This window comes from Tasmannia lanceolata, unplaced genomic scaffold (genome assembly GCF_043159265.1).
Source record: "Tasmannia lanceolata isolate RefF3 unplaced genomic scaffold, GAP_Taslan_0.1 ptg000037l, whole genome shotgun sequence".
Taxonomy (NCBI): domain Eukaryota; kingdom Viridiplantae; phylum Streptophyta; class Magnoliopsida; order Canellales; family Winteraceae; genus Tasmannia; species Tasmannia lanceolata.
Window position 1 is genome coordinate 13,803,661 of NW_027518714.1, and position 27,185 is coordinate 13,830,845.

At 38.3% G+C, this 27,185-nt stretch overlaps 1 protein-coding gene across 5 annotated transcripts; it reads left to right on the forward strand.

The window, feature by feature from the left end:
- Positions 1-5,881: 5,881 nt before the first annotated feature.
- On the forward strand, positions 5,882-26,456 carry LOC143862668 (transcriptional corepressor LEUNIG_HOMOLOG-like). 5 transcript variants are annotated; one of them, XM_077373738.1, is made up of 20 exons: positions 5,882-6,054; positions 6,185-6,302; positions 6,490-6,534; positions 6,608-6,705; positions 7,168-7,277; positions 7,399-7,643; positions 7,778-7,868; positions 7,981-8,092; positions 15,155-15,204; positions 15,309-15,623; positions 16,299-16,367; positions 16,549-16,779; positions 16,884-17,007; positions 17,087-17,196; positions 17,583-17,732; positions 24,342-24,497; positions 24,585-24,701; positions 24,821-25,021; positions 25,792-25,939; positions 26,076-26,456. In XM_077373738.1, the coding sequence occupies exons 3-19, from the start codon at positions 6,503-6,505 to the stop codon at positions 25,933-25,935; spliced, it is 2,355 nt and encodes a 784-aa protein (XP_077229853.1). In that variant the 5' UTR covers positions 5,882-6,054; positions 6,185-6,302; positions 6,490-6,502; the 3' UTR covers positions 25,936-25,939; positions 26,076-26,456. The 5 variants fall into 5 exon arrangements, with proteins under 5 accessions (XP_077229853.1, XP_077229854.1, XP_077229852.1 ...); XM_077373739.1 differs by having other exon boundaries at positions 25,792-25,935; XM_077373737.1 differs by having other exon boundaries at positions 25,792-26,456.
- Positions 26,457-27,185: the final 729 nt, after the last annotated feature.

Genomic DNA, 27,185 nt, shown 5'->3' on the forward strand with positions numbered 1-27,185 from the left:
CATGTTAGAGTGGTCTCCTCTTTTAGAGCGAGTCTTTGACTTGGTAGTGTTATCAGAGAGTCTCTGACTCATTTGTACTCTTTCCCTAGTGTTATTAGTTAGGAGTTTTTCCATTAGAGACTAACTCAGTCATATAGAGTCTTCCCTGCTTGGGACCTTAGATTGTTTTCTCTGTTCTTGGGGCATGGTTTACTTGTTGTGGTTTGTCTCTTTGAGATGCTTACTTGCTTGTTCAGGGTTTCCCCTTTGGATTTAGGGCTTTGCCCTAGTTTGTGGTTGTGCTTGCGTGTTCCCTTTAAGATTGAAAGCATTTCAAGGTCCAAAGCATTGGAAAGGCTTTAAAATCCAAAAAAGATTAGAAATTTGAAACTCAAAAACATTTGGAAATTTTAAAAATATCAAAAACATTTGAAAAACATTAAAAAACCTTAAATCAGCTAAAGTGTTGAGTTTTATAGGGTATTTGGAGAGTTCATTTCGAACTACGTTGACTTGATCCTCTTCCACGAGGTACGTAGTGCGGCTTGGGATTTATATCCCAAGTCCAGCCAAACTTTTGTAAATAGCATTTTAAATCTTTTTGAATAAGCAATCTTTAAAACTTTGTTTTCAAAAGATACTCCTCTAGAGTTAGGAGTTTCTCCTAGATAGAGAGTTTTAGAGTTAAGAGTTTCTTTTGATAGGTTGTTTGATTGTTTGTTTGTTGTGTGCTTGTTTTAGAGTTAGGGGTCTATCCTAGAGTTATATGAGCGCCTCCGTCCGGTCAGTCGGCGATCCACATCGCTGAGTGATGACTAGAGTAGGATACGCTAGTCCACCCTTAGTTTTTCTTAGGAAATACAGCCTAGTTACACATAGGTTGTAGGAATCACCTGCATTAGCTTAGGGCTAATCTGCATTTAGTTAGGGCATATAGGGTGTCTTAAAATCCACAATTCACTGGAATTTAAATAATCGTACAAACTAGTCCGGTCTTTTAGATCGAGTCTAGGATAGAGGTCTAGGTGTCTTAGGCATCATAGCTTAGAAATAGGTGCGAAGAACTATGTTGCCTTGATTCTCGTGGAGGCGGGGATACGTAGGCTTCTTTGGATGAATACCAGACCATCCGAGGACTCGGGCTAATCATTTAGAGTCTTAGGATTTGTTATGTAGTTATTGTATTTCTTTTGATGTGTTTTCTTACTTTCTTGTACTGATCCTATACCTTTAGCTATAGCTTGCATGTGTTTGCACATCGGAACTTAGACACCCTTTAGGCATGTCACTCATAACCTAGCTATGCTTAGGCGACACATCTTTCATTTTATTTTATGTGTGGTTATTATCTTTATCTTCAGGAAATGCATGCTTAGGTAGACGACTCCTGGGGATTGTTCCCATTTCACATGATTTTTACCCAAACTTCTTTGGAGTTAATAATAAATGGCATAAGAGACCAAGTGCTTGCACTCGGACGAATTGGGGGTACTCTCAGACCTTCTCCATTCGTAACCAGGCATGAACCCATATATATTTCTGGTTATCCATTGCACAGAGGATTTGATTTTGGGGTTCCATGGCATATCCATGGATGGCGACTCTGAGTTTATTTTTAGGTACATCTCGGTTTCGAGCATTGGCTCCTGATCAGGATGTATCTCATTCATTTTGTATCGCCATTCGTGCTATGCTATGAGGGTGGCATCCGTTTTGAGAGTTCCTTGGTAGAGCTCTCCATTCACGTGGATGATCCAGAGGTAGTGTAGGGGCCCGTTCCCTCACCTCTTTCTCGGATCGGGGTCCACAATTGTGCATCAAATGGATGTAAATACGGCTTTCCATAATGGAGACCTCACAGAGGAAATCTACATGAACCAACCTGAATGATTTATCATTGAAGGTTTGGAGAACAAAGTTTGTAAGTTAAACAAATCTTTGTATGATCTTAAACAAGCACCTAAAATGTGGCATCAAAAAATTGACAAGACAGTAAAGAGCTTTGGTTTTCAGACTAGTTACTCTGATAAATGCCTTTACTTTCGTTATGTGTCGAATAAAGTTGCAATTATTTGCTTGTATGTAGACGACATGTTGATTCTTGTTCCGATCATTCTGTAGCGAGTGACGTGAAATCATTATTGGCCAAAGAATTCGACATGAAAGATCTTGGTATAGTCGACATCATTCTTAGTATGAAAGTAAGTTTTGATAGGCATGTGATCACTCTTAGCCAAGCCCATTACATTGAGAAACTACTTTCTACATGGGGATACAGTGAGTGTAAACCGATTGAAACACCATTTGATTATACCAAAAAACTGAGACCTGATGAATGAGCCAGCATGAATAAATTGAATTATTCTAAACTGATTGGTAGTCTCATGTATGCGATGAGTTGCACTAGATCAGATATAGCCTTTACGGTAGGCATGCTGAGTCGTTTCACTAGTAATCTTAGCCATGAGCACTGGAATGCCCTTATGAGGCTGATGAGATATCTTAAGGGTACTTTACATTATGCTCTATGTTATAGTGGCCATCCTCCTTTCCTGGAAGGATATTATGATGCATCGTGGGGCTCAGACTTAGGAGACAATAAATCTACCAGTGGTTATATATTTACACTGGGTGGAGCAGTTGTTGCGTGGAAGTCAACGAGACAGACTTGCATTTTTTTTTTTGAAATGGAAAAGACAGACTTGCATTACTCTGTTATCTATGGAATTAGAACTTTATACTTTAGCTTCTACAGGAGATGAAGCAGAGCGGATAAGAAATCTAATCCTTGACATTCCACTGACCCGTTTAAAGATTAATTCTTTAAGTGTGATCTGTGATAATCAAGCTATAATTACAGTTGTAAAGAACTCACTCTCTAAGGGTAAGAGAAGACATCTCAGGCTGAAACATGCTATGCTGAATTATCTCATAGAACAGTGTATTATCACTTTGGTTGATGTGCGATCGAAGGATAATATGGCCGGTGCTCTCACAAAGGGACTGAACAAAGATCGAATATTCAAAACTATGGGGGTGATGGGGTTAAAGACTGTATAGACATGTTTTAACCTACATTCATGTTATTTTAAATTTTTGAATCTCCCTTTCTTGGCCAAGATAAGCACTTGATATGTTTCAATGATGTTTACAGTTAGTTTGTGTCATTCCACATTTGATGACATGTCATTTTTTAGGAAAGTTGTTTCATTCCAAACTTGATGATATAACTTAACTCGGATTTGAATAAGATGACTGTAACATTTCAAATAAAAACATAGAATGGTTCTTTGCAAAATAAACTATTTAGGTCTTGTTCTTGTATTGAAACTTGACAATGATGCTTATTGATATTTGTTTTCAGCCATTATGAAATTGTACTAAGTTCTTCTGGTAGAACTAGATACTTTAGTATTTTACACAAATGATTGGATTCATTTTTCATGAAATTCATATTTGGTAATTTACAAAAATTGGCGAAAAAGGAGGAGCTTGCCTCGATTTGGATCTTGATGAGGATGACTTACTTGATGAGTGAATCCTTATAGAGCAGTGAGGACTATTATAATCTTTTCAGTTGAATAAATAGTTCACTTACATGTGAAACTGCTTTTGTCTGAGTTTAGATTATTTCTAAAACTCTTGGTTATTCTTAAAAGTATTCTTGTTTTCAGTTGGATTACGGATCTTTTTTAATATGGTGATATGGATGATTCTATATTTTGTCTGAACATTACATTATCTACCTATTGGATTGTGCTATATGTAGAACATAGGAGGAAATGATTGGGTATATAACATAACCCATGTATGTTATACTTTAAGTCCAATAACTTTAAGTTCATTAACCAGTCAATAACCTCAGTGTATCTCTATATATAGGGGATGAAGGCAACAAACTAGGTATTCCAAACTAGATACCTAAGGTGTAATGCTTCAAGCAACCTTGCTTGATTCAACAGTATGCAATTCTATTTTAGTTTCTTCCCAAAGAATAAGCCAATATGTTTTGTTGATTGAAGGTAAAGACTCCATTTCAAGAACTCGACTGTGTATGGCTACATATGACTCATCGAGCCCCGTCAATAATGGCAAACACACTCAAGATATGGATATTCATGGAGGGATTTTGAAGCACCACAATAACAATTAGGAAAGGATTTATAATAGGCGAGCTCATTCCATAGAGATTTTTATCTTGATAAATTATGCTGTGATAGTTGTTTGTTCTTGGAGATGGGTACAAATGGAGCTCCTAATTTGAAAAAAATATTTGCTACACTTCCTTGGGTGAATTGATCTTCAAAATCATTCCAAACCTCTATTGTCATGTCATCATAGATGACCCTGCTAATAATGTTTGGAGAGAGAGAGTTGAGTAACCAGGACAGTACCATATTATTGAATCGCTCCCATTGCTCTGCACCAAATCCTGAGCTTATGGGGTTAGTGAGTATGTCATAACTCATAAAGTAAGTTGATAGACTAGCACTGTGCTGTGGCTGTTTGAATGGATGCAAAGAAAATGAGGAGTTCGAGGTGGGTTCATCTGATTATGTCATGGCATTTGAGGGTGTTCTTGCATTTGAAGTGGCCATACAGATCAAATCGAGGAAGGGTGGTTCATATATGCATTTGGGAGAGTCACAGATGAAATGATTAGATCTGAAATAATCCTAAAAAATAGAAATAGAAGCAGTGCTCTGATACCATAATAAATAAAGAAGAAAAACATGCAAAGACATATCTAACATGATTTGATAATTGCCTACATCAACCGTGAACAAGTGCTCTGATGCCATGTTCAAAGACAAAAGCATGTTATTAGAAGTTAGAATCATGGTTTTTGGGTCATAGGAGATCCAAAGCAATGCTGACCAATGGAAGGGTTCACAACAATCAAAGGGGACCCACTATTCCATATCTGGCGCTTCACATTTTATTACAATAGCCTAAAGAAGTACTCCACCTGTGAGGGCATTTTAGTTTTTGCCCATTCAAGTTGGGTTCCACTGGATAGACGGTTCGGATTATCATGAACATAGCCACATGAACAGTGGAGAAAGAGCAATAGATTGTTCCTTATTTTAAGTAATTGTGATGGAATTACAGATTCTAAATCATGACCCTTGATTAGGTGGGCCAGCATTGATCAACTGGCTCAGATCTTTTGATGACAGTGGGCCTCACGTGATTAATGGACCAGATCAGCATAAACAGGGTATGGGTATATATAACTTGCTATTTCGGTTCAATTAAGGTTGCCGATATTGGCACTACCATCTTTTAATAACTGCACAAACTCTGCTTCAAATGTAATTACAGTTCCAAAAATAGCTGTCAGAAAGTCAGAAGCTCGTTAAACAGGTGTCAAATGTTATTACTTATTACAGTTCCAAGGAGACCTGAGAAGCCCACTAAAAAGGAAAAGACAAGCTAAGTTCGTGTAATTATCAAAAACATGCTATGAAGCGCTCGAAGGGCCGTAGCAAATCTTTTATACTGAAGAAGGGTTCGTTCAGGAACGGATAAGTCTAAATCATTAAATCATAAAGAGAACTGCAACTAAAACGGGAAAAAGAAGACAATATGTCGTGTTGTGACACATGTGCAAGAAGACAAAGAAGTGATCACAAATCTCCACAAAATGCTAAAAGCACGGGGAAAGGACCAAATCGTCGCTCATTTTCACCTTCGTCCTTATTTTCTAAACGGTATCCCGTTTGTGTCAGTCAGAGAATCACCCTCAACTCAATACTTTCCAAAACTTATTTGTTAAACATCGAGCATGTTATATCCATCCACAGCCGTCCACGCCAACACGTGGCGGACGGATGCGCCGGATCATATCAAACGACTGCTCACCTCCCAGCAATCTTGCTCGATATTTAAAGGCATTAAACCTAAGATTCGGATCCCGATCAGAAGCTCAGTGTAAAATTCAGGTTTCTTTGGTTTTCTTTCGTGAATTACGTTGAAGATCGGGTTTTTCTCATTCTGATCAAACAAAAACCCTAATTTTAAGGAAGAAATTAGGGCTCTACGTTTGCGATCTCTGAAATCATTCACACAACGGTATATTTTTTTATAATTTAATTACGAAAACTTCGAAGCTTTGTAAAAAAATTCAAGAATTCGAATCGCATAAGCAGTGTAATTTTGATTTCAAAGAACGATTCTTTAAGAAGTTTCCTTTTCTTTGCAGATCGGGAGTTCTGGATTGTTGTTTTGCTAAGTTTCTGGTGCAATTTTTGTTACTGGAGTTGGAAATTAGGGTTTCAGAGTTGGAAATCGAGTTATGTAGTGCTCGATTTCTTGCATTAGTAAGATCCGAGCTTATTCAGCAAGCAAATTTGATTTGTTATTTTTATTTTTGTTGAATTCTTTATATATTCTGTTTGTTCAATTTCTTTCATCTTTTTGCAAGAGATCTTTGAAGAACGATGTGATCACAATCGCGAATTGAATTCGGATAATCCTTTTGTTTTTTTGATATCATCTTTATTGCAGAGCGAATCAAATCATGGCGCAGAGTAATTGGGAAGCTGATAAGATGTATGTATTAGGCTAGTTTTTTTCTTCTTCTTTTTGTGTTGATTTTCTCATGGAAATGCTGTGTGATTTACAGGCTGGATGTTTATATTTATGATTACTTGTTGAAAAGAAATTTGCACGCTACTGCGAAATCCTTCATGACAGAAGGAAAGGTCGCCACGGATCCAGTAGGTAATAATGTTGGAAGATTCTCACATGATTTCAATTTGTATTTTATTTTATTTTATTTTTAAAATTTATGTGTTCCTTGTCTTGCCTTATGATGTTGTGTTATTTAACACAATAGGGTTTGAGATTGTTTTTCCTTTCCTTATTGAATGTTTTTTTTTTTGCGCTTGATGATAAAATTACAAATTGTGCCATTTTGTTGTAGACTTTCCACTTCCTAGGGACTTGAAAGTAGTGTTCATACCCATGTTGGAGATTTGAATTGAAGATGGAAAACAATTAGGAAAAACCCAGATTTTTCATAAATGATTGTTAATTCATGAATTTTGTATTTTAATTTTTTTTTTTTTTTGTGTTCACGTACTCCTGTTTATGGAAATTAAAACTAGTGTTCCCTTTCTTGCCTTATGATGTTGTGTTATTTATAAACGGTCCATATATGTAACATCTTGATTGGATATGCAGCAATTGATGCTCCTGGAGGATTTCTCTTTGAATGGTGGTCCGTCTTTTGGGACATCTTCATTGCTAGGACAAATGAGAAGCATTCTGAGGTTGCCGCGGCTTATATAGAGGTGGGTTTTAGAAAAAATGTTGTTTTCCGTTTCTTGTTTGACAGAGTGGTGTTTTCGTCTTGATTATGAGACAAGTTAGAGTGATCCCTAAATCCACTCAAAACTTCTCTGTGGTACACAGACACAACAAATCAAAGCTAGGGAGAACCAACAGCTACAAATGCAGCAATTGCAGCTAATCCAGCAACGGCATGCTCAATTGCAGCGGAGGGATTCAGAGATGGCGCAGTCTACTGCTAGTGTCTTGGCAGCAAAAATGTATGAAGAACGTATGAAACAAACTCATTCGATGGATTCTGAGTCGTCCCCACAACTTCTTGATGCCAGTAGAGTGGCCCTTCTAAAACCAGCAACCAACAATCCAGGGTACTCTCTCTCTCTCTCTCTCTCTCTCTCTCTCTCTCTCTCAGCCTGGTTCTGTAGAACACTGGAGTATTTCACTCCTTGTTCCCTTTCAATGGAAATGGATTGTTCATTTTTTGTTGTTCTTGCTGATTCAGCCAATTAATCCAAGGTAATCCAGGTAGCGTGTCTGCAGCACTGCAGCAAATTCAGGCACGAACTCAACAGTCCACTGTAACAACTTACACTGTATTTCCTTCATTTTGTTTCCTTTCTTTTTCTCTTCGCTTTTTATTGCTGTTGTCGATGCATTTCTATTGTCATGCACGAGCTGATATATATCCATTTTTGAAATTTGTAGGACATCAAAGGTGAAGTCAACTTGGGTGTAGCTCAAAGATCCCTGCCCATGGATCCATCATCAATCTATGGACAGGGAATTATGCAGTCGAAACCTGGGATTGGCAGTGCCGGTAAGATTGCTTATTCTTCCTGAGAATGAATAAGAAATTTCCTTTAGGCCATTGCTTTAGGGCTATGATTTAGTCATCACTTTGAATTTATTACTGACACACGTGTCGACACTCCTTTCGACACTTGTAAATGTTATTCTAGAAGTGTCTGTAATGTGGGCATGTCGACACATTTTGTACAGTGTCAAGTGTAACATTTTGTTTTTATTATTGAATATTATGTTTACCTTTTATATTATTAACTCTTCCTTTAGTTTTTCTTTAACTAATGCTTGTTATATCCCCCTCCTAAACCTAAAACCCTAAAAAAACTCTTATTCCAATACTATATCCATTATATCCTATTGAATCATATAAAATGCATCAAAGACAAGAATCAAAGATTGTTAGTAAAAGAAAATGAGGTTAAAGAGAGGTGGAGAAGTTACTTTGATAAGTTGTTTAACGGAGAACCCATAGCGAATTTGGGAGAACTTGATAACGCTTTTGATGATACGTCAGAGGTATGAGTACTATGAAAAATATGAAATTAGGTAAGGCTATGGGGCCTGACGATATTCCTATTGAGACTTGGAGATGCTTGTGTGATGTGGGTTTGGTTTGGTTAACTAGATTATTTAACAATATTTTGAAGACTAAGAAGATGCCTAATGAGTGGAGGAAGAGTACATTAGTACCTATTTATAAGAATAAAGGGGATATTGAGAGTTGCACCAATTATCGGGGAATTAAGATAATGAGTCACACCATGAATCTTTGGGAGAGGGTGATTGAGCATAGACTAAGAAAAGAGACTAAGGTATCAGAGAATCAGTTTGGCTTTATGCCCGGATGATCGACTATGGAAGCTATTTTCTTGATTAGGCGGTTAATGAAGAGATTTAGAGAAAATAAAAAGGACCTTCATATGGTTTTCATTGATTTGGAGAAAGCATATGATAGGGTTCCCAGGAGTGTTATGTGGTGGGTCCTTGAAAGGAAAAAAGTGCCTTCTAAATATGTTCATGTGATTAAGGATATGTACGATGGAGCAGTAACTAGTGTCAGAATTACGGATGGCACGTCTAGTGAGTTTCCAATTACAATATGACAACACCAATGATCAACTTTAAGCCCTTATCTTTTTTACTCTAGTAATGGATGAACTTACAGAGGGTATCCAGGATGGGGTGCCATGGTGTATGTTATTTGTAGATGACATAGTATTAACTGACGAATCCAAAGCAAGATTTAATGCTAACTTAGAGTTATGGAGAACTACTTTGGAATCCAAAGGTTTTAGACTGAGTAGGACTAAGACATAGTATATGGAGTGTAACTTTAGTAATTTAAGGAGGCGGGGCAAGGATGTAGTAAATATGACTGGACAGGAGGTACCTAAGAGGGATATCATTCGCCATCTTGGTTCAATCCTACATAAGGAAAGGAAGGATTGAAGAGGATGTTAACCACAGGATAAGAGCATGCTGGTTCAGGTGGAAGCATGCTTTAGGAGTTCTGTGGGACCGTAAAATACCTACTAAGTTGAAGGGAAAGTTTTACAAGACAGCTGTGAGGCCAGCCATGTTGTACGACTCAGAATGTTAGGCCACCAAGAAGCAACATGTGCATAAGATGAGTGTAGCGGAGATGTTGATGCTTAGATGGATGTGCAGCCACATAAGATTAGATAGAATTAAAAATGAAGACATCCATTAAAAGGTGGGGGTGGCACCAATTGAGGAGAGGATGTGAGAGCACCGCTTAAGATGGTTTGGGCATATCCAACGTAGGCCTTTGGATGCTCCAGTGAGAAGTAGTGACTCATGCCAAGTTGATGGAGTAAAAAGAGGAAGGGGCAGACCGAAAACCTAGGAAGCACGGGTACTCTCCCGGGGATCCCGTACCCGTATCCGACACGTATGGGGTGCGGGTACGCCCCGGGTACGCACCCCATACTTTAAAAAAAAAAAACCTTTTTTTTTTTTGTGTTGGGTGTGTGTCGGGTGCATCGAGGGTGCGCATCCGTCGCACCCGACATGGAGTTTGAACCAAGGTTACCTGGATCGCTACGCCCCCCCCTTCGACCCGCGATCTGGATCGCGCGACTCGAAACGTGGGTCGTTTGCGATCCGGATCGCCAAAAACAACGACCCGGAAGATATATAGAGAGAGAGGCAGAGATTCACACTAACATGAATAAAAGAAAGGGATTTACAGTACCATTCAAGAAAAGAAGAAAAGAAATGGTTTAAGAAAACATACCCGCTAATGCAAAGCTCCATTTTTCCCATGAGAACTCATAAGCTTTAACCATTCCAGGAAAAAAATGGAGGAGCTTGTTTAGGAAGAAGACTTACAAAACCCAAAAAAATCTTTCTTTTTGTTAGCTCTTCTATCGAGGTGAAAAAGGCAAGGCAACAAACACTTTAACAAGAGAGAGAGAGAGAGAGAGAGAGAGAGAGAGAGAGAGAGAGGAATTAATAAAAAAAGAATGTTAGTAAGCTTGCCTCTTTTACTGTGAACTTCTTTATTACTCTGACCTTATTATTAGAAAGGAAGTTTTTTGGAATTAAAAAAAGATATTAGTGTGATAGGCATGCCCTCTTTTACCGTGATCTCTTTGACCATAATAGCAATTTTTTTGGAATTTGGCCCCACGTCTCTGTCAATATAATTAAAATGGAAATGTTTTGAAATTTGGCTATCATGCCATCCTTATTTCTCTGACGTATAATAATGGATTTTTTTAAAAAGTTGGCTACCATGCCATCCTTTTCTCTCTCTGACCGTATAAGAATGGAGATTCTTTGAAAGTTGGCATGCCATCCATATCTCTTTGACAATATAATTAGAATAGAAATTTTCTGAATTTGGCTATCCTTACCTTCTTTATTTCTGCAATGGGAAGTGATATATCCGCCCCTTTTCATACTTGGGACAACCATGCACACTGAAGCTGGGTGTCCCATGTAAAACAAGGGGGAGGATTTATCATTTCCCACTTTTTTGTTCTCACTAATTAAAAAAAAAAAGCAAAAGGACAGCCAAGCTGGGTGATATAAATATCAAAATATGGGTGTGCTATTATCATTTCCTTGCTCTAATTACTCACAAAAGCAAAACCGAGAGGAAAGACACTTAGTTTTTCCATTTCTAATTTTTAAAAGCTCTTAACTAATTTAATAGGGGTGTTTCTTTTCTTTTTTTTTTTTTTGGGGGGGTTATTGTTATTTGATTGTATTTTTTATTTTTTATAAATATATAATAAAAAAATAAAAAATATTATTATATTATTATATTTGGCGTACCCGAACGTACCCGCACCTGGGATTTTTGGAAAATCACGTACCCGCGTATCCGTGTCGTGTCGTACCCATGCTTCATAGCCGAAAACAACTTGGGTAGAAATAGTGAGGAAAGACTTGATGGCTAGGAACAGAATAGAGAACATGACCTTGGATAGGAGAGAATGGAAGAAAATGATCCATGCAGATGAACTCAACTAGTGTCAGGATTAACAATTTGAGCTGGGTACTCTTTCACCTTCTTCATGAAGATTTTCTAAATGATTAGTTAGCCGACCCCAACTAGTTTGGGACAAAGGCTTAGTTGAGTTGAGTACCTTTCCTTTTTTTTTGAATCGTAAGTGAAAATTCATTGAAAGCGAGACCGAGGAGGGCCCAAAGATTTCAAAATAAAGGAAGGAACAAGATCCGGAAAAAATTACAGAAAACAAAGCGACTAGGGATTTGATTTGATTTTAATTAAAACTATTCAACTTTTCTTACTTTTAACAATTTATATTTGATTTTCAAGAGTTTTCTATTTTTAGATGATCACTATGATTTTTAATATTTACTAAAGATGCTAGTTTTTACTATTTTAATTTAAATAAATTTATTTCCATAATACTATTTTGTTATTTTTAAATTAGAATTTTTGTTAGCAATTTATCTATATTTAGTTTTTAGGTTTTTTCTCTCAATGTCTACGAATCACCGAAGTGTTTTTGTAATCACGGGCCTGTGGATTTGGTTGAGGTCTCACCTTCAAACCCTTTGCTTTGACCACTCATCCAAAAACACTATTCCATAGGCAGGAGATTGTAGATGATTTACCAGGCCCCATATCCAGTCAGGGGCTATCATGGATCTGATTTGCTGAGCTTTGTGACCATTGATGTTGATGGTTCGGCATTATGGATTGAATCCGATATTCATATTGTCGGAAGAAGAATGAAAAAATAACCTGTTTTTGCTTTTTGTTGATTGTCCCCTGTTGTCTATCCACTAGGGTCGCCAGAGAGGTGCCAGATGGGCCTCAGATTAGAGACATTGATTCCGCGCCATTTTTTCCAGCAATGTTTGATAAATGTCGGAAAACACTGACAAAAACTGAAGGTCGAGGAAAATAGCCTTTCTTTTATTTTTATGTGGGATTTCATTGGACGTTGGCAAACACCTAGCTCTGGTCAAACCAAGCCTAGCATGGAATCGTGTTCCTCACCCATTTCGAATTGATGTAGATAATGGTAGCCTGGTGAAGCAAAAATAGATCATTTTCAATGAAAATCATTGTCATGAAAACATGTGTGAGGCAAGATGGGTTAAAAAGAAGGTGAAAGAAATAAAGAAGAGGTTTGCTTGCAGACCTCAAGAACCATGATGGAAGCGTTGGATTTCAGTTGAAGAATTGAGAAGGAAGAGAATTGAAAAACTACATGTAGAAGGAAACAACGGAGAAGGAAATGATGCAGGACACCTAGCGGGGTACGAAGACAAACTCACGGAAGCAACAATAAATCTTCTAGAAACGGCAAAAGTTACAGATCTGGGATTTTCTAACGATGAGATGATAACACGGATTGCTGAAAATGTTTTTAAAAAAATAAATAAATTACTGTCCAACATGATAAATGAATAAAGTGAATAGAGCGTAGATCTCACCACATCTAAAGGAATCCAGAACGACTATTCCAGATGAAAGGAGAAATGAAAGATAAGGAAACAACGGATAGAAACACAAAACTAACAAGGAGGTGTTAGATCTATGACTATAAGAACACAAACAATAATTAGCTAAATAAGAGGGATAGAGGAATAGAAAATTTGGATGGGTTAGCATCCCACTAGCCTTCCTGAGGCATCTCACCAAAGGTTCCAAGGCTTCTGACCATGAATTCAAGGTGACTTACCTTGAAAGTGTGGGAGCTTCCCACTGTTTGTACAAGAGTAAATTTTTTTTATTCAATATTCCATTACTCAAGTCGATGGCCCTATACCTCTTACAATAGATAGAGATTTATCCCATCAACTTACTAAATGACTCCTATTCAAACTTAGAAATAGACTCCTAAACAAACTTTGTAACTTCTAAAATAATCTACTAACGACTCTAATTAATTAAACCTACTAAAAGCAACAGTCCTAACTCTGTTGTGGTGAATAAAGGATAAAAAACTCTAATGTGGTGAATAGTGAACTCTAAAAGAAAAAACTACTAAAACCCTCCCAAATACATTAAAAATAGAAAAACCCCAACATGACAAAAATACCCCAACTAAATAAAGAAAACCCGAAGACAATTCTGATGTGCTCCATTATCATATTTACTACCCCCACTCCCCTCGGGGTGAATGTTGTTCCCCACCTGAAATGAGTTACTTTTATCTTGGACAGAAGGTTTATATTTGACGTTTCAGTTGTGGAAACTCCAGTGCTTTTCAGGGCAACACATCTCTTCTTGCCTCTCTTTCTCTCTTACTAATGTTTCTCTCTCATTTATCTGTATCAGAAATTTTGTGTTTTCTCAATTGGTCGATGATTATTCTATCCAGACCTATCATCTCCTTATAATATAGATGTGAGTGTTTCATTGCGATTCATTGCGACGCAGGGAGCGTGAGAACGGCAACACCAAGATAAAGATCGACACAAGTAGAAACTAAAATAATCTCGTGGGGGTTTGAAAACTCATGCCACGGTTTGGAGAAAAGCTCCAACATAACAGATGACAGGAGCGAAGCTCCTTCACCCACGTGAACGAGCCAATGCTCTTCACAAAAGATATCCCAAAAATAAACTTTATTCAAATCTTTCTTTACTCATGCCATTACATTATATAAAAAGCCAAAACCTAAGAATAGCAACCTAAATTCTTGCCTAACTATTATTCTCAAGCTTCTAACTAAAGCAACATAAATAAAAAGAAGAAACATGATTAAAACTTCCCTAAAATAGTAATTCCGCAATATAACTATACCATATCCCAAATCTGCCTATAACTTAGCAAAGTCAACTCCAAATAGCGTAATCTTGAGCTCTTTAGATAGGTAATCGAAAAACCTTTCTAAATACACCAAAATCATGCTAAAAGAACAAGATTTGACGTCCCAAAAAAATACCACAAATAAAATGACGAAAATAAGAAGTAAAAAATAAAAGATTTGATCCACGCCGCACGTACTGCTTCACATTGTGTGTTGGGGATGGTGATGATATTGTTTTTTCTATTTTTAGTTATTTTAGGGAATTGCCTTAGTTGCCGGAATCTAGGTGGATGGTATCTCGATTTTAGGTTCTTTTGGGGGGCTTATTTTTACAAATTCTATATACTATGGCTCCACCTATTGAATTTCTGATAGGGCTCAAATTGGAACATCTTTTTGGGAAGTGGAGATGTGATTGATTGACAAACATATGTTTGTTCTAAGGAGGGATAAAACTGTTGCGTCCTTAGTTTTTAACAGTTCTTTCCGTAGGATTCTTGGTTGCAACTTGCGTGTGATTGAAGATACTGTTCTTTGACAATTTGCAAGGGAGCATCTCCTATCTTGATGGTTTGCTCTAATTTTTTTTGGTAGTATCAGAAGTCCATTAAGTATCAAAAGACACAAAAGTCACAATCAAAATGACTAGGCTTAAAATAGAAATATGTGGGTGCTATACTTTATATTCCAGTCTCTTACAACTATAATGGCATATGGTCTCTATGGATAGGAGATTCACTACTCATGTCTTCCTTTGCTAATCTATCTGTTGGGATTTCACTGTAACATATTTGCCGGGTCTCTCTATTCAGGGTTAAACCAAGGTGTCAGTGGTATTCCATTAAAGGGTTGGCCTTTAACTGTAAGTTTTTTTTTTTACTGAAATTCATTTTAACTGAAGATGCTAAGTGATGGCATCTTTGAGTCTGATATTTTCTGATTTCAAGTACACATGAGTTTATGCAGGGAATTGAACACCTACGCCCAAATTTAGGCCCACAGGTACAGAAGCCTTTTTTGCAGACAGCAAATCAGTTTCAGCTTTTGACACCACAGCAGCAACAACAGCTGTTAGCACAGGCTCAGGCACAAGGCAACCTAGGGAATACACCTAACTATGGAGATATTGATCCCCGAAGATTTAGGTGTTTACCAAGGGGTAGCTTGAATGGGAAAGATAGTCAGACCACCGGAAATGATGGATCAATAGGTTCCCCAATTCAATCAAGTTCACCAAAGGTCAGAATGGGATCTCAGGATCAAGCAGAACATCTCATGAAGGTGAGTCTTCCTATGCATGTCACAGTGGGAGTCTTTTTTGTTTATACAAGTGAGAACTTGACGAAAATAAGAGGGAATTTATACTTTATGATATTCATGTATGAATCTTCGTTGATAAAAAAACAAACAGTTTCAAATAGCGAAACATATAGACCAATTAACTGGAATAATTTTTTTTTCCTAACAGGCTTGAGGGTCAGGTTCAGCCGGGGTCTTAAATGAACTGGAAATGGATAGCTATGGGTTAGGAAAGTTTTTAAAAGTAAAAAAATATAATCATAGCGTATGTAGTGCTTCTTTCTGTTAGAACTGGTGCAATTGTGTGCATGTGCAATTGTGTACATCTGTACTTATCGACGTAACTATGAATACTTATTACATGTACATCTGGCATACTATATATACCAGCATGTACATGTAACACATATTATAGAATTTCCTTGGATTTGATCATCTGATTTTGCCAACATTTAGGCCCTGTTCGTTTGGGATTGTGGCAGCCGATTGTGACTATTGGAGTCAAAATTAATTTTGATTCCAATAATCACAATCGGGTGCCACAACCCCAAACGAACTGGGCCTTAGTGACTCGAATGTGTTCTAAATTAGTCGTCAAAAGGATGTTAGCTTCTATTTGTCTTGTCATCTTTCTGACCCTCACGGGTTTGTAATTAGATGAAGATGGCCCAGATCCAGCAGTCCTCTCAGCAGCAACAGGACCAGTTGCAGCAGCAACTGCAACAGGTACTCCCTTGTGTGGAAATATTTCCATGATATATTCCTTTGTATTTTTCAGTTTGGTTGCCGAGCACTCAGGAAGTAGAATATTCATGCGAAAATTTTGATACACGTATATTCCTTCCCAGTTTCCCTTTTTCCAATCTAATCATTTTCTTTATTTGGTAATTGTTTATTGTAATTTCAGAATAACCGCAAAAGGAAACAACCTTCTTCCTCTGGCGCTGCAAACAGTACTGGCACGGGAAATACAGTGGGCCCTTCTCCTAATTCTCCGCCATCAACTCCATCCACTCATACACCTGGCGATGGAGTTGCCATGGCTGGAAGTCTGCAGCATGGTAATAGTATGCCGAAAAGTCTAATGATGTACGGTCCAGATGGAACGGGCGGACTTGCTTCATCTTCAAATCAGCTGGTATCCTCTTTCAATTTTCTATTATTTACATTACCTGGAAACACACTTTATGCATATTTTTTCCACCTGGCCTACTTACCACTTGCCATTTCATCATATGGCAGGAAGACATGGGTTCCTTGGAGGATAATGTGGAATCGTTTCTGTTACATGATGATGTAGATGCAAGGGACCTGTTTGGCCCATTAAAACGAAGTTCGACAGAGCAGAATACAGAGTCTTCAAAGGGTATCTTTGATTTTCTGAACCGATTCCTTAACCGTAGTTGTGCAAATAACTGAAGCCATGTTCATATTCTTCATTTCAGCCTTTTCCTTTAGTGAAGTTGGTAGTATGCGTTCCAGCAATGGCAAAGTCGTCTGCTGCCATTTTTCCTCGGATGGAAAATTGTTAGCTAGTGCTGGGCATGAGAAGAAGGTAATGCCTGAAAGCCCTTGTAATAAGGAAATTCAATTGCTTGACTTACTGCCATGCGAGAGACTCTTTGTATATGGAAATACATAGTATTACTTGTACACTTCATATCATTTTAATGTATCATCCTTATGAGGTGCATTATATAAGTTAATGTACTTTATCTTTCCTTGTTTACATCTAATTGAGAGAACTTATTTGCTTTCTGGGGTTGGGGTTGCCCTCTGTGACACCTTTGTATTAGTATGTGATACCAACACACTTAGTTATGTATAAGTAGCAAACTTATAAAGATAGTAGAGGATATATCTTCAATGAAGATTACATTGTCTTTTCTAATGCAGCTAAAAGTGATGGGAATACATATTAATCTGTGCTTTGTGTCACAGGCTGTTCTTTGGAACATGGACACATTGGAAACAGTGAACACTCCTGAAGAACACACTCTTATAATTACAGATGTTCGTTTTAGGCCAAATTCAACTCAATTGGCAACGTCTTCCTTTGATAGGACAGTGCGACTGTGGGATGCAGCACAAGTAATGATTTCTACTCTCTGTTCCTCTCTAGTAGTCTCGCTACATATATGGCGCTTCAAGCCTTGCCTTGCACTGCACTTTTAAGTGGATTGTTTATTAGTTCTGCCTTGGCATCATTTTTATCAATTTGAGGCATACAGTTTTAATGGCTATCGAATTGATATAATTGCGACAACTTGTCTAGCATTTACCTTCCTTTTATGATAACTATAATTTCCCAGCAAGTAATTTTTATTTATCTGTTTCTGCGCAGCCAATGCTAATTGGCTAGAAGTATAGGAAATGGTGCAAACCTAAGGTTCGGGGGTCCTTGCGGAGAACTTTGGAGCTCAATGTGCAGGTTCAACTAAATTAAGTACCATTTTTTTTTGAACGGTAGCAGATTTCATTAATAAGAGGGGGAGGCCTGAGTAAGTACACCCCAAGAAAAACAAACCACAAACAACCAATAATACAGAGCAAAAGGAGAAAAAAGAAAAAAGAACACCTCACTTAAGGAGGAAGGATATCAAAAAGCTCTAGACTCTGCTTATCCACTCCCTCCCTGGCCAATCTATCTGCAATCCCATTTGCCGATCTTCTTACATGCATAAAAGATAAGGAAACACCATTCAATCTATGACGGATCTCATCGAATTAATGAGTGAATCTCCAAGTGTGTGGGGGGTGGGGGGCAAAGAACCTCTAAGCCATCTAATGGCATTGAGAGAGTCTCTTTCTATTATTACTCTATCCAAGAAATCCCTTTGGAGAAGAATAATCCCCCGGTGAGCAGCTCTGACTTCCGCTTCGCTCGAACAAATTAAACAAATTAAACATTCATGAAAAGTGAATCATATCTTTGCTAGTGTTTACACTATATGTTAGCCTTAGAGATAATTAATCAAATAAACCCATTCCACCTAGATATAGAGTATAGGCAATAACAGGTTCACACTAAGTGCATATCAAATATCTAAATGAGGGCAGCAAAGAGATAGGTAATTCACAATCTGAAACTATTAAAAGGAAGTAAGACTAGTGCTCGAACACCTAACTGGAGTTGGATAATGTCAAAACAGATAGTGGGTGAGGCTAATCCAAAGGGGTATGGCAGCAAGAAATATGCAATAATATCACTAGCCGAAATAAGACATGTCTCACCTAATGACGTGCAGGTCAAATCTCTAATCCCGCAATGTGAAGGCCGAAGAGGAGGAGAAGGAGCAATCATGTCAGCCCGATCTGTCCAAGGGCTATGTCAGCCGCGAGGCGATGTCGGATGCTGGAAAGTGCAGGGCACTGGTTGGGAAACGAATAGGGGAAGAAATGCAGCAACCCGGAAGAGAAAAGGGTGCAAGGAACTGCTAGGACTGGGAATATTTGAAAATCACCAAATAGACTAGGAGAAAGAGAAGATGAGCAATGCAGATCCACTGTGAATAGAAGGGGACAACAGGGAGAAGAAAATATCAGCTCTTATGATTGGCTTTTATGTGTAAGGACGGGTGGACAACAGGGATAAAAGCTGGGCAGCAAGTGTATCAAAGGGGCAGATCAGGTCCAGCCAACAAGGAAAGCAAAGAGAGGAAAGATTGGATGGACAGTTGTGCACAAGTGCAGGCATGAAAAACCAACAATCAGGGAGAAGATGAGGTGAGTGTTGTTTGTTGTCTAGTGCAAAGATGCAGGTCGACTGGTAGGGAGAGGGACAAGGAAATGAAGGGGGAAATAGGGAGGGCTGTTGGCTGGTTTGATAGTCTAGAACAAGGAAGCAGGATTCTTCCCTGGGAGCCTTCGATTCCCGCTCTGGCAACCTTGAGCAGGATTCTTCCTTGGGAGCCTTCGATTCCCGCTTTCAATTCCCGTTTCGATTCCCGCTCTGGCAACCTACTCTAGAATACCGAGAGAAGGGAGGAGAAAGTAGGGAAAATAGGAAGGGAAGAGAGAGAGAGAGAGAGAGAGAGAGAGAGAGAGAGAGAGAGAGAGAGAGACCTGTCGTGGGAGGAAGAAGGGTTGTTGTTTTGTTGCCAAGGTTTTAAATTTTGTCTGAAATCCGAAATCGGCGAAATGCCCCAAATTTCGGTGAAATTAAAATTAATTATTTATTTATTTATTCCTTTCTCAAATTTCAGTCGAAATTACTGGCCGAAATTTCGGCCTCCAAAAAACGGGAGTTCGTCTGTCTTTATCAAATTTCGCCCGAAATTTTAGGGATTTCGGCTGAAATTTCGGTTTCGGCTAGGTACGAAATTACCCCCAAAACCGAAATTTAAAACCTTGGTTGTTGCTTGCCAGCTGAAAGGGAAGAACTCACACCCAAACTCAAAATCGCCCCTGGGACTCTCCTCCCTTTGTTTTTCTAAGTAGGGTTGAGCATGTCTGTATTTGCTAGAAATAGTAAGTTCACACATACAAAAAATAATAAATTCGTATTTTAAATTAGTGATGTGTGGGCCCTAGGTGATTTTGACATCCGCACATCTAGGATTATAAAATGTCCAAAAAATGAGAATAAAACCTAGCCAATACAGAAATAAAACCTAATCTATAATGTCTCATATAACTCAAAGGAACATAGGGATCTCAAGCGGGTCATGTCACTTCAGTTTTCCCATGTGGTAAGAAATTGACTCTGTCGAGTAGAATTCTGCTATGTGCTTAAACACGGTCTCACAAATTCTTCGAATCTGTACTGCATCTAATCACGAACCTGATCATCTCCTCTATTAAACTATCTCCAATGCAATCCTTGGCTGGTCTCTGTCGTCAAAGCATCTATGATGTAAACTTCTGAATATGTTGAAAGAATGAGGAAGGACTCTGGAGAAAATCCAAAGTGAATAGGATGAATGACTCGAATCCCTAATTGGTCATGTCGAGATAATGTTGTCAATAGAATCCTCATCCTAAAGGGATAGTCTCCTCTGAGCTGATCAACAATCACCTCAAACTTCTCATTGTGTGTGCGCAGTTGCTCCAACAGCTCTTGTATTACCTCCTTGTTATGATGAATGAGATCTTTGACTTCAACACAACACCAACTAGGCTAGGACAAAGGGCTATGGCCCAAAAGGTGGGGAATGGGGTGCCTGTAAATGGCCTCAAAAAGTGATTGGTCAATGAGATGATTGATGGAGCTATTGTATCTAAATTTTGCTTGGGGCAGAATTAAGTCCCATTAATGAGGTCTCTTGCCAAACCAAACACCTTAGCATATTCCCTAAGATGCGACAGACCACCTTCATCTGTCCATTCGTTTGGGGATGGAAATACATGATCGTGTTTTGATTTTGACTTTTAATGGACCGACTTACCCTTGCCACACAAATTGTTCTCATATGATTCCCATCAAGTACGATTTCATCACGTTCACCCTCACAAGATTGGTAATTCGCCCCCTCGCGTGGAGCACTTTCATCATGGGGTCATTTTCTTCTTCAACGCAAGTTCAATCAATCATCATTTACGGGATTGAACCGCTAGCTCAATGGTAAAGACTTTGGCCTTCAGCCTTGAGGTCGGAGGTTCGATCCCAGCCTATTTACCAAAAAAGTCATCATCATTTACTGATTTTGCTAGGTTAGTTTGAGGATCGAATGTCCTATGCATAAAATCTGACAATTTGTGTCTCGATTCACCACACTTGAAACAATTGAAAGAATTACCATGTAGGTTGGGTCTTAGAAGTAGGACCCGCATCCGTCTCACCTACTTGCAGTCTCATTGCACAACTCTTAGGAGGAAGAGTGTGTTTCAAACTACTGGCCACGGGATCCCTAATAGTTGAACTAGTGGGGCTTCGATCAATGTCCTTTCACCTTGCCATGCCTTGGAGAGCATCTGATCTCCTGAACTCTTCTTCCATCTTTGTGATGCTCTTAGTTGATCATTCTATTGGTGAGTGAAGCTTGTTTGCACAATATGCAATATCCATTGAGTGGGCCCACTTTAGTTGAGATTCCGTTAATTTTGTTTCCCACAACAGTCTGTGTTGGGCCCACGCTAAGTGTGTGATGACAACACTTGGGCATGCCATTATGTATGGGGTCCATTATATATGAGGCCCCACTTTAGTTGAGTCTATCAATTGTGGGCCTCACAATAGAGTGGGTTCTATCATGTGAGCTCCATGCTAGATATGTGGATTGCCACTATGGGCCCCAAATTATGTATGTGGCCCCGCATACTTCACTTCACTTACCCTCTACTTCCCCTTTCTATTCAACCAAATGCAACACTTCACTTTTCCTCTACTTTCCCTTCAGAATCAAACACTCATGGAAAATCCACTTTCCATCCATCCACTCCACTTTCCCACCGAAGAAAACAACCAAACAGTCCCAAGGCCCCATCTGATTACCTTTTTAGGAGTAGAAGTTATCTGTGCCCCACATGAAGTGGTGTTAAGGTAGAATTGACCAAATGAGTTTTTGGTTGTCACCCCTAGAAGGAATGTGAAATGGGTGTCATTATCAAAATATGGCATAAGATGTGGGTGTCTTTAATAAAAGCCCTTTGTACTTTCCAGGATCAGATCAAACCTTTCATGCAGTTGATGGTTGATGCTTTTGCTCTGATACCATGTAAAGATTCTTTCACTACACAGTGTGTGGAGAAGATAGAGAGAACATTAGGATGTTTTTGTAGGTTGAGGACTAACCTTTCATTCATTATATAGAAAGAGTGACCACACGACTTATACACGTGCCTTATAGAGAAGACCGAAGACCATAGTACTATTGATGAAAGGTAAATCCATAGTCTTCAACTATGTCTAAATGTTAATGCATAGAAAGTGCCATGCTATTTCCATTAATTGTTTATATTTCCATTAATTGTTTATATATATATATATATATATATATATATATATATAGAGAGAGAGAGAGAGAGAGAGAGAGAGGTGTGTTAAGCGCAACATTTTTTTGGTGCGCTTAAGTGGTTATAACGGCTCCCATTGGTTCACTTAAGCGGGACCCAAACATTTAAACGAATGGGAGGTGGTATATTGAGTCACGGAAATAGCCTCTTTGCAAAGCAGGGGTAAGGCTGCGTACATCTAACACCCCCCCCCAAGACCACGCAATGGCGGGAGCCTCGTGGCCCTTATTTATATATTTTGAATGGTACCATTAATTGTTTATAGTTCTGAAACCCAATATATGGATTGCATAGGATCTCTAGCTATTCAAAGGTTTCAAGCACTAGTATTCTATACAATGGGGAGGTGAAATGTGTGGGAAACATGTGAAAAATGTTTTGTTGTAATCACATAAAAAATTGTGGAATATGTAGTATTAAAAATAGAAATAACTAAAAATATTATGCTAAAAAAGAAAATATATAAAGAACATACATTAATCATCTATGCCTTTAATTTAAATAAAAGTTATAAAAAAATTATAAACGCATGTATTTATGTGTAAAACCTCCTAGAGATTTGAAATTAATAAATTACAAATCTACAAAAATACTTATTTCGTGTTTCCCATATGTTTCTTATATGTTTTCCTGGACGCTTCTCTATCATTTCTAGCACATTTCCTTGGACCTTTTTCAATGCGTTTCACATATGATTTTCTATTTCCCCCTCTATTTCTTCCCCTCGTTTATTGCTTTCGTTTCACGCTTCGCTGCCCGAATTCATTTCCCAGTAGAACATTAATGGTGAGGACTAACCTTTCATTCATTATATAAAAAGAGTGACTTAGTACCATATAGAAAACCATATAGCAAACCATAGTACCATCGATGAAAGGTAAATCCATAGTGGTCAACTATTTATAACAGTTTTTGAGAGGTATCAGTATTTCTATTTAAAACAGTTAATGCATAGAAAGTGCCATGTTATTTCCATTACTTCTTTATAGTTCTCAAACGCAATATCTGGATTGCACAGGATCTGTAGCAATTCAAAGTTTTCAAGCTCTGTTATTCTACACAATGGGGAAACAGAATCACAGATACATCATTAATGGCATAAATCATACGTTATACATAAAGGAACCGAAGGAAGTCAAATAGAAAATAGTGACTGAACCTCCCACTCCCCAAAGAAAGACACGCACACATTCATGCACAAATTAAAAGAAAGAAAAGAAAAGAAAACCTCATCACTACCACCAAAGAATTGCTTGAATTGAGTATATACATATGATACACAAACTGTTGGTCCCCATTGACCTTTGGAAGAAATCACTACATTGGAGGAATCAATTAATCGGGTTGCTAGGGTGCCACTAACCAATGGTTTCTGTAACTAGGATGGAAAGGAAGTGGAATAGGGGATTGTCTTGCATAAGGCTCCAAGAGGCACTAAAATTATCGTTCTTGGTCCACATTGATCAGGATTCAAATGTTTGTGGTAGAGATTTGACATCAATTCTATTTTCCTTGACCTAAATGTTATTTGTTCTGAGGTTGTTCCGATATCCACATGAGCAACTTCCCATCAATTTGGTACACTCCCACACTCACCCCAAGCAGATTTCGGGTCCTTGACTCGATGCACATAGAATGCACATCGAAAACATTTAGTTATCTGTCTTCAACTGATAAACATGTCTTTAATTTCTGGATTACTGGATTGTGATGTACTGTCCGTGTGACTTGACTTATGTTTTGCAGCCGAACTATTCAGTGCACGCATATACTGGACACCAATCACATGTGATGTCACTAGATTTCCATCCAAAGAAGACAGACCTTTTTTGCTCTTGTGATGGTAACGGCGAAATTCGATTATGGAATATCAGTCAGTATTCGTGCACACGTGTTTCTAAGGCTGGTTTCTCAAACTCTTTTCTTCTTCTTGGCAATTGAATTTGATTTCTCATCTATGTCTAAATCCATATTTCTGATTGGGCACAGGGCGGTACGGCACAAGTGAGATTTCAGCCTAGAGTCGGACATTTGCTGGCAGCAGCAGCAGATAACGTGGTATCCATTTTCGATGTTGAGTCGGATAGAATGACATACTCTTTACAGGTATTGTTGATGCTTTCTTTCTATTTTTCCCAGCGTTTCTTATAGTTCAGACAAACTTTTGTGAAACATTTTATTGATTCCCTGTTTTCTATGTATCGCACAAAACTTCTTACATGCAGGGCCATACTAAAGAGGTGCACTCTGTTTGCTGGGATGCATCAGGAGATTATTTAGCATCTGTTAGCCAGGACTCCGTGAGGGTATGGTCCATACTGGGGGGAGGCGAATGCATTCACGAGCTCAGCTCAAATGGGAACAAGTTTCATTCTTGTGTTTTCCATCCAAGTTTTTCATCTCTTCTGGTTGTTGGAGGGTACCAGGTAATCACTCTGTTGATATACTATAATAAAATTCATATTATCAATGTTTTTAATTCATTGACTTTTTTTTTTCTAGTTCTCTGTGCACCCAATTTTTTTTCTATTGAAGTACTTTTAGGTTCTAATAAAATCAGGTTATACCTTTTACTTGACCCAAGTCTGGATTTGTTGTACTACTTGGCTGGGTTTTTCGAGTACTTGGTTGACTCTACCTATGATTCCTGATTGGGTGTTTTCTGCGAGTAGCTGATTTAATGGATCTATTAAAGTTTTTTTAGGTTCTAATAAAACCAGGTTACACCTTTTACTTGACCCAAGTCTGGATTTGTTGTGGCTGGGTTTTTTTTGAGTAGTTCGTTGACTCTACCTATGATTCCGTACTCTAGTTAGCTCCTATAGTAACTTCTAATCTGGAACTGCTACCAAATTTTGAACAGTTATCGTTGCCGATCTGTTGTTTCATTTGGCTTGCACCTATCACTGGTCATCCTGTATTGCACACATGAATTATTAGTTACATAAGAGTGCCCCAGTTGTATAATTTGTTGCGGGAGGCTAAGAATATATTTGCTGGACTATTTGAAACCTTACCTTCTTTGATAGATGAGCCGAGTGTGTATTGGCTTATTTAATAAATGTCAACTAACCTACTTCAAACCCGTCAGAAGTATTAACACCATCACAGAACAAATGTTTGATTACGTGGTAAATTAGTATGAACTTTTGTGCTAAATGGTTGATTCTGACTATTATTGTGATAATTTTTGCAGTCTTTGGAGTTGTGGAATATGACGGAGAACAAGTGCATGACGGTTTCTGCGCATGAAGGTTTGATTGCAGCGTTGGCACAGTCGACGGTTACTGGAATGGTCGCATCCGCAAGCCATGACAAATCAGTCAAGATATGGAAATAAGTGGGTATGACTCCCTTAGTTAGGGCACTCTGTAGGGTGCAAAAGCTGGTTTGCATTGTCAATTCTCGACAACAAATTCGGAAAATGGTTGCCCTCATGTTCGATTTGGTTGGTTTTTTTTTCTTAAATTAAATAATCAGGTTTCTCCTTTGAACTATGGGCGGTCTAGAATTATTCACATGCAAGTCAGCAGTGCCAAAAGATCTTAAGAACAGCTGAGGGTGAGGGGCTAAAAGCGCATGGGACATCGAATGAGCGGGGAAGAAGGTGGCTGCATATCTCATGAAGGGTTTGTTTCAATAATGTGAAGTAGGTTGTGGTAATCAATTAGCAGATGGAAGAATGGAAAATGTTAGATTGACTCTGCTTGTAAGTATCTGGAAATTGCTGGTAGTAATTGTATGATAAAAAATGTTATTTTTACCAATGTTTGAGATGGTTTGGCCTGGTGGAAAGAGGTTATGTGTTTCAGTATCAATGTCAATTTAGTTAAATATTAAAACAGTTATTAACTTTGCCTAGTGGAGGATGCATCTAATGGTTTGGATCACCCTACAGTAGTTGAGGACATTATTACAACAGGGGCAACCTGAAGACAGACACCTTGTGTAAAGAAAACAAATGAATGAAAGAAAGTCTCATTACTTTGTACTTAGGGCATTGTTTCTTTGTGCCCAGTTTTCTGGTTGAGGTTTGTATGAAAGTCAAGTTTGGAAATGTAGATTAAGTAGACTTTGGTCTTTTCCCTTTTTTACTTTTATTTTGAAAGTACAGATGCCCACATGAGCACCATTATGTTCTAGGCTCCATTTCTACACAAATGCCTGGATCATTTTGGAAACATATACCTTCTCATTCTGGTAAAGATGATATGTCTAGACGAAAGGATTGGCCATCAACCTATTGAATAAGGAACCACGAGTACCCCTAAACGTAGGCTGAATCAATGAACCCCTCTTCTATTATTCTTCCTCGGACAACCCCTCTTCGATAATGCATCTCCCTATTGCTTGATTAAGACACTGATATACCATCCACTTTTTCACTTCAGGGGTGCAGTGTATGTTCGCCTTTATCATACCTAATAGCTGAATCCACAATTTCGCTTACCTTTAGGCCTGTTTGGATTGTAGGAAAAACATTTTTAGGTCATGTTTGTTTGGAACTTTGAAATGTTTTATTTTTATTTTTATGGAATATTAGCGTACCATGTGTTGAGAAAGGGGAACGGAGAGTGGGAGAGGGACTGA

Coding starts and splice junctions, on each gene's coding strand:
- LOC143862668 (XM_077373737.1), top strand. CDS start 6,503: ATGGCGCAGAGTAATTGGGAAGCTGATAAGAT. Junction 6,706..7,167: donor GGTCGCCACGGATCCAGTAG/GTAATAATGTTG, acceptor TTGGATATGCAG/CAATTGATGCTCCTGGAGGA. Junction 24,702..24,820: donor GAATGACATACTCTTTACAG/GTATTGTTGATG, acceptor TCTTACATGCAG/GGCCATACTAAAGAGGTGCA.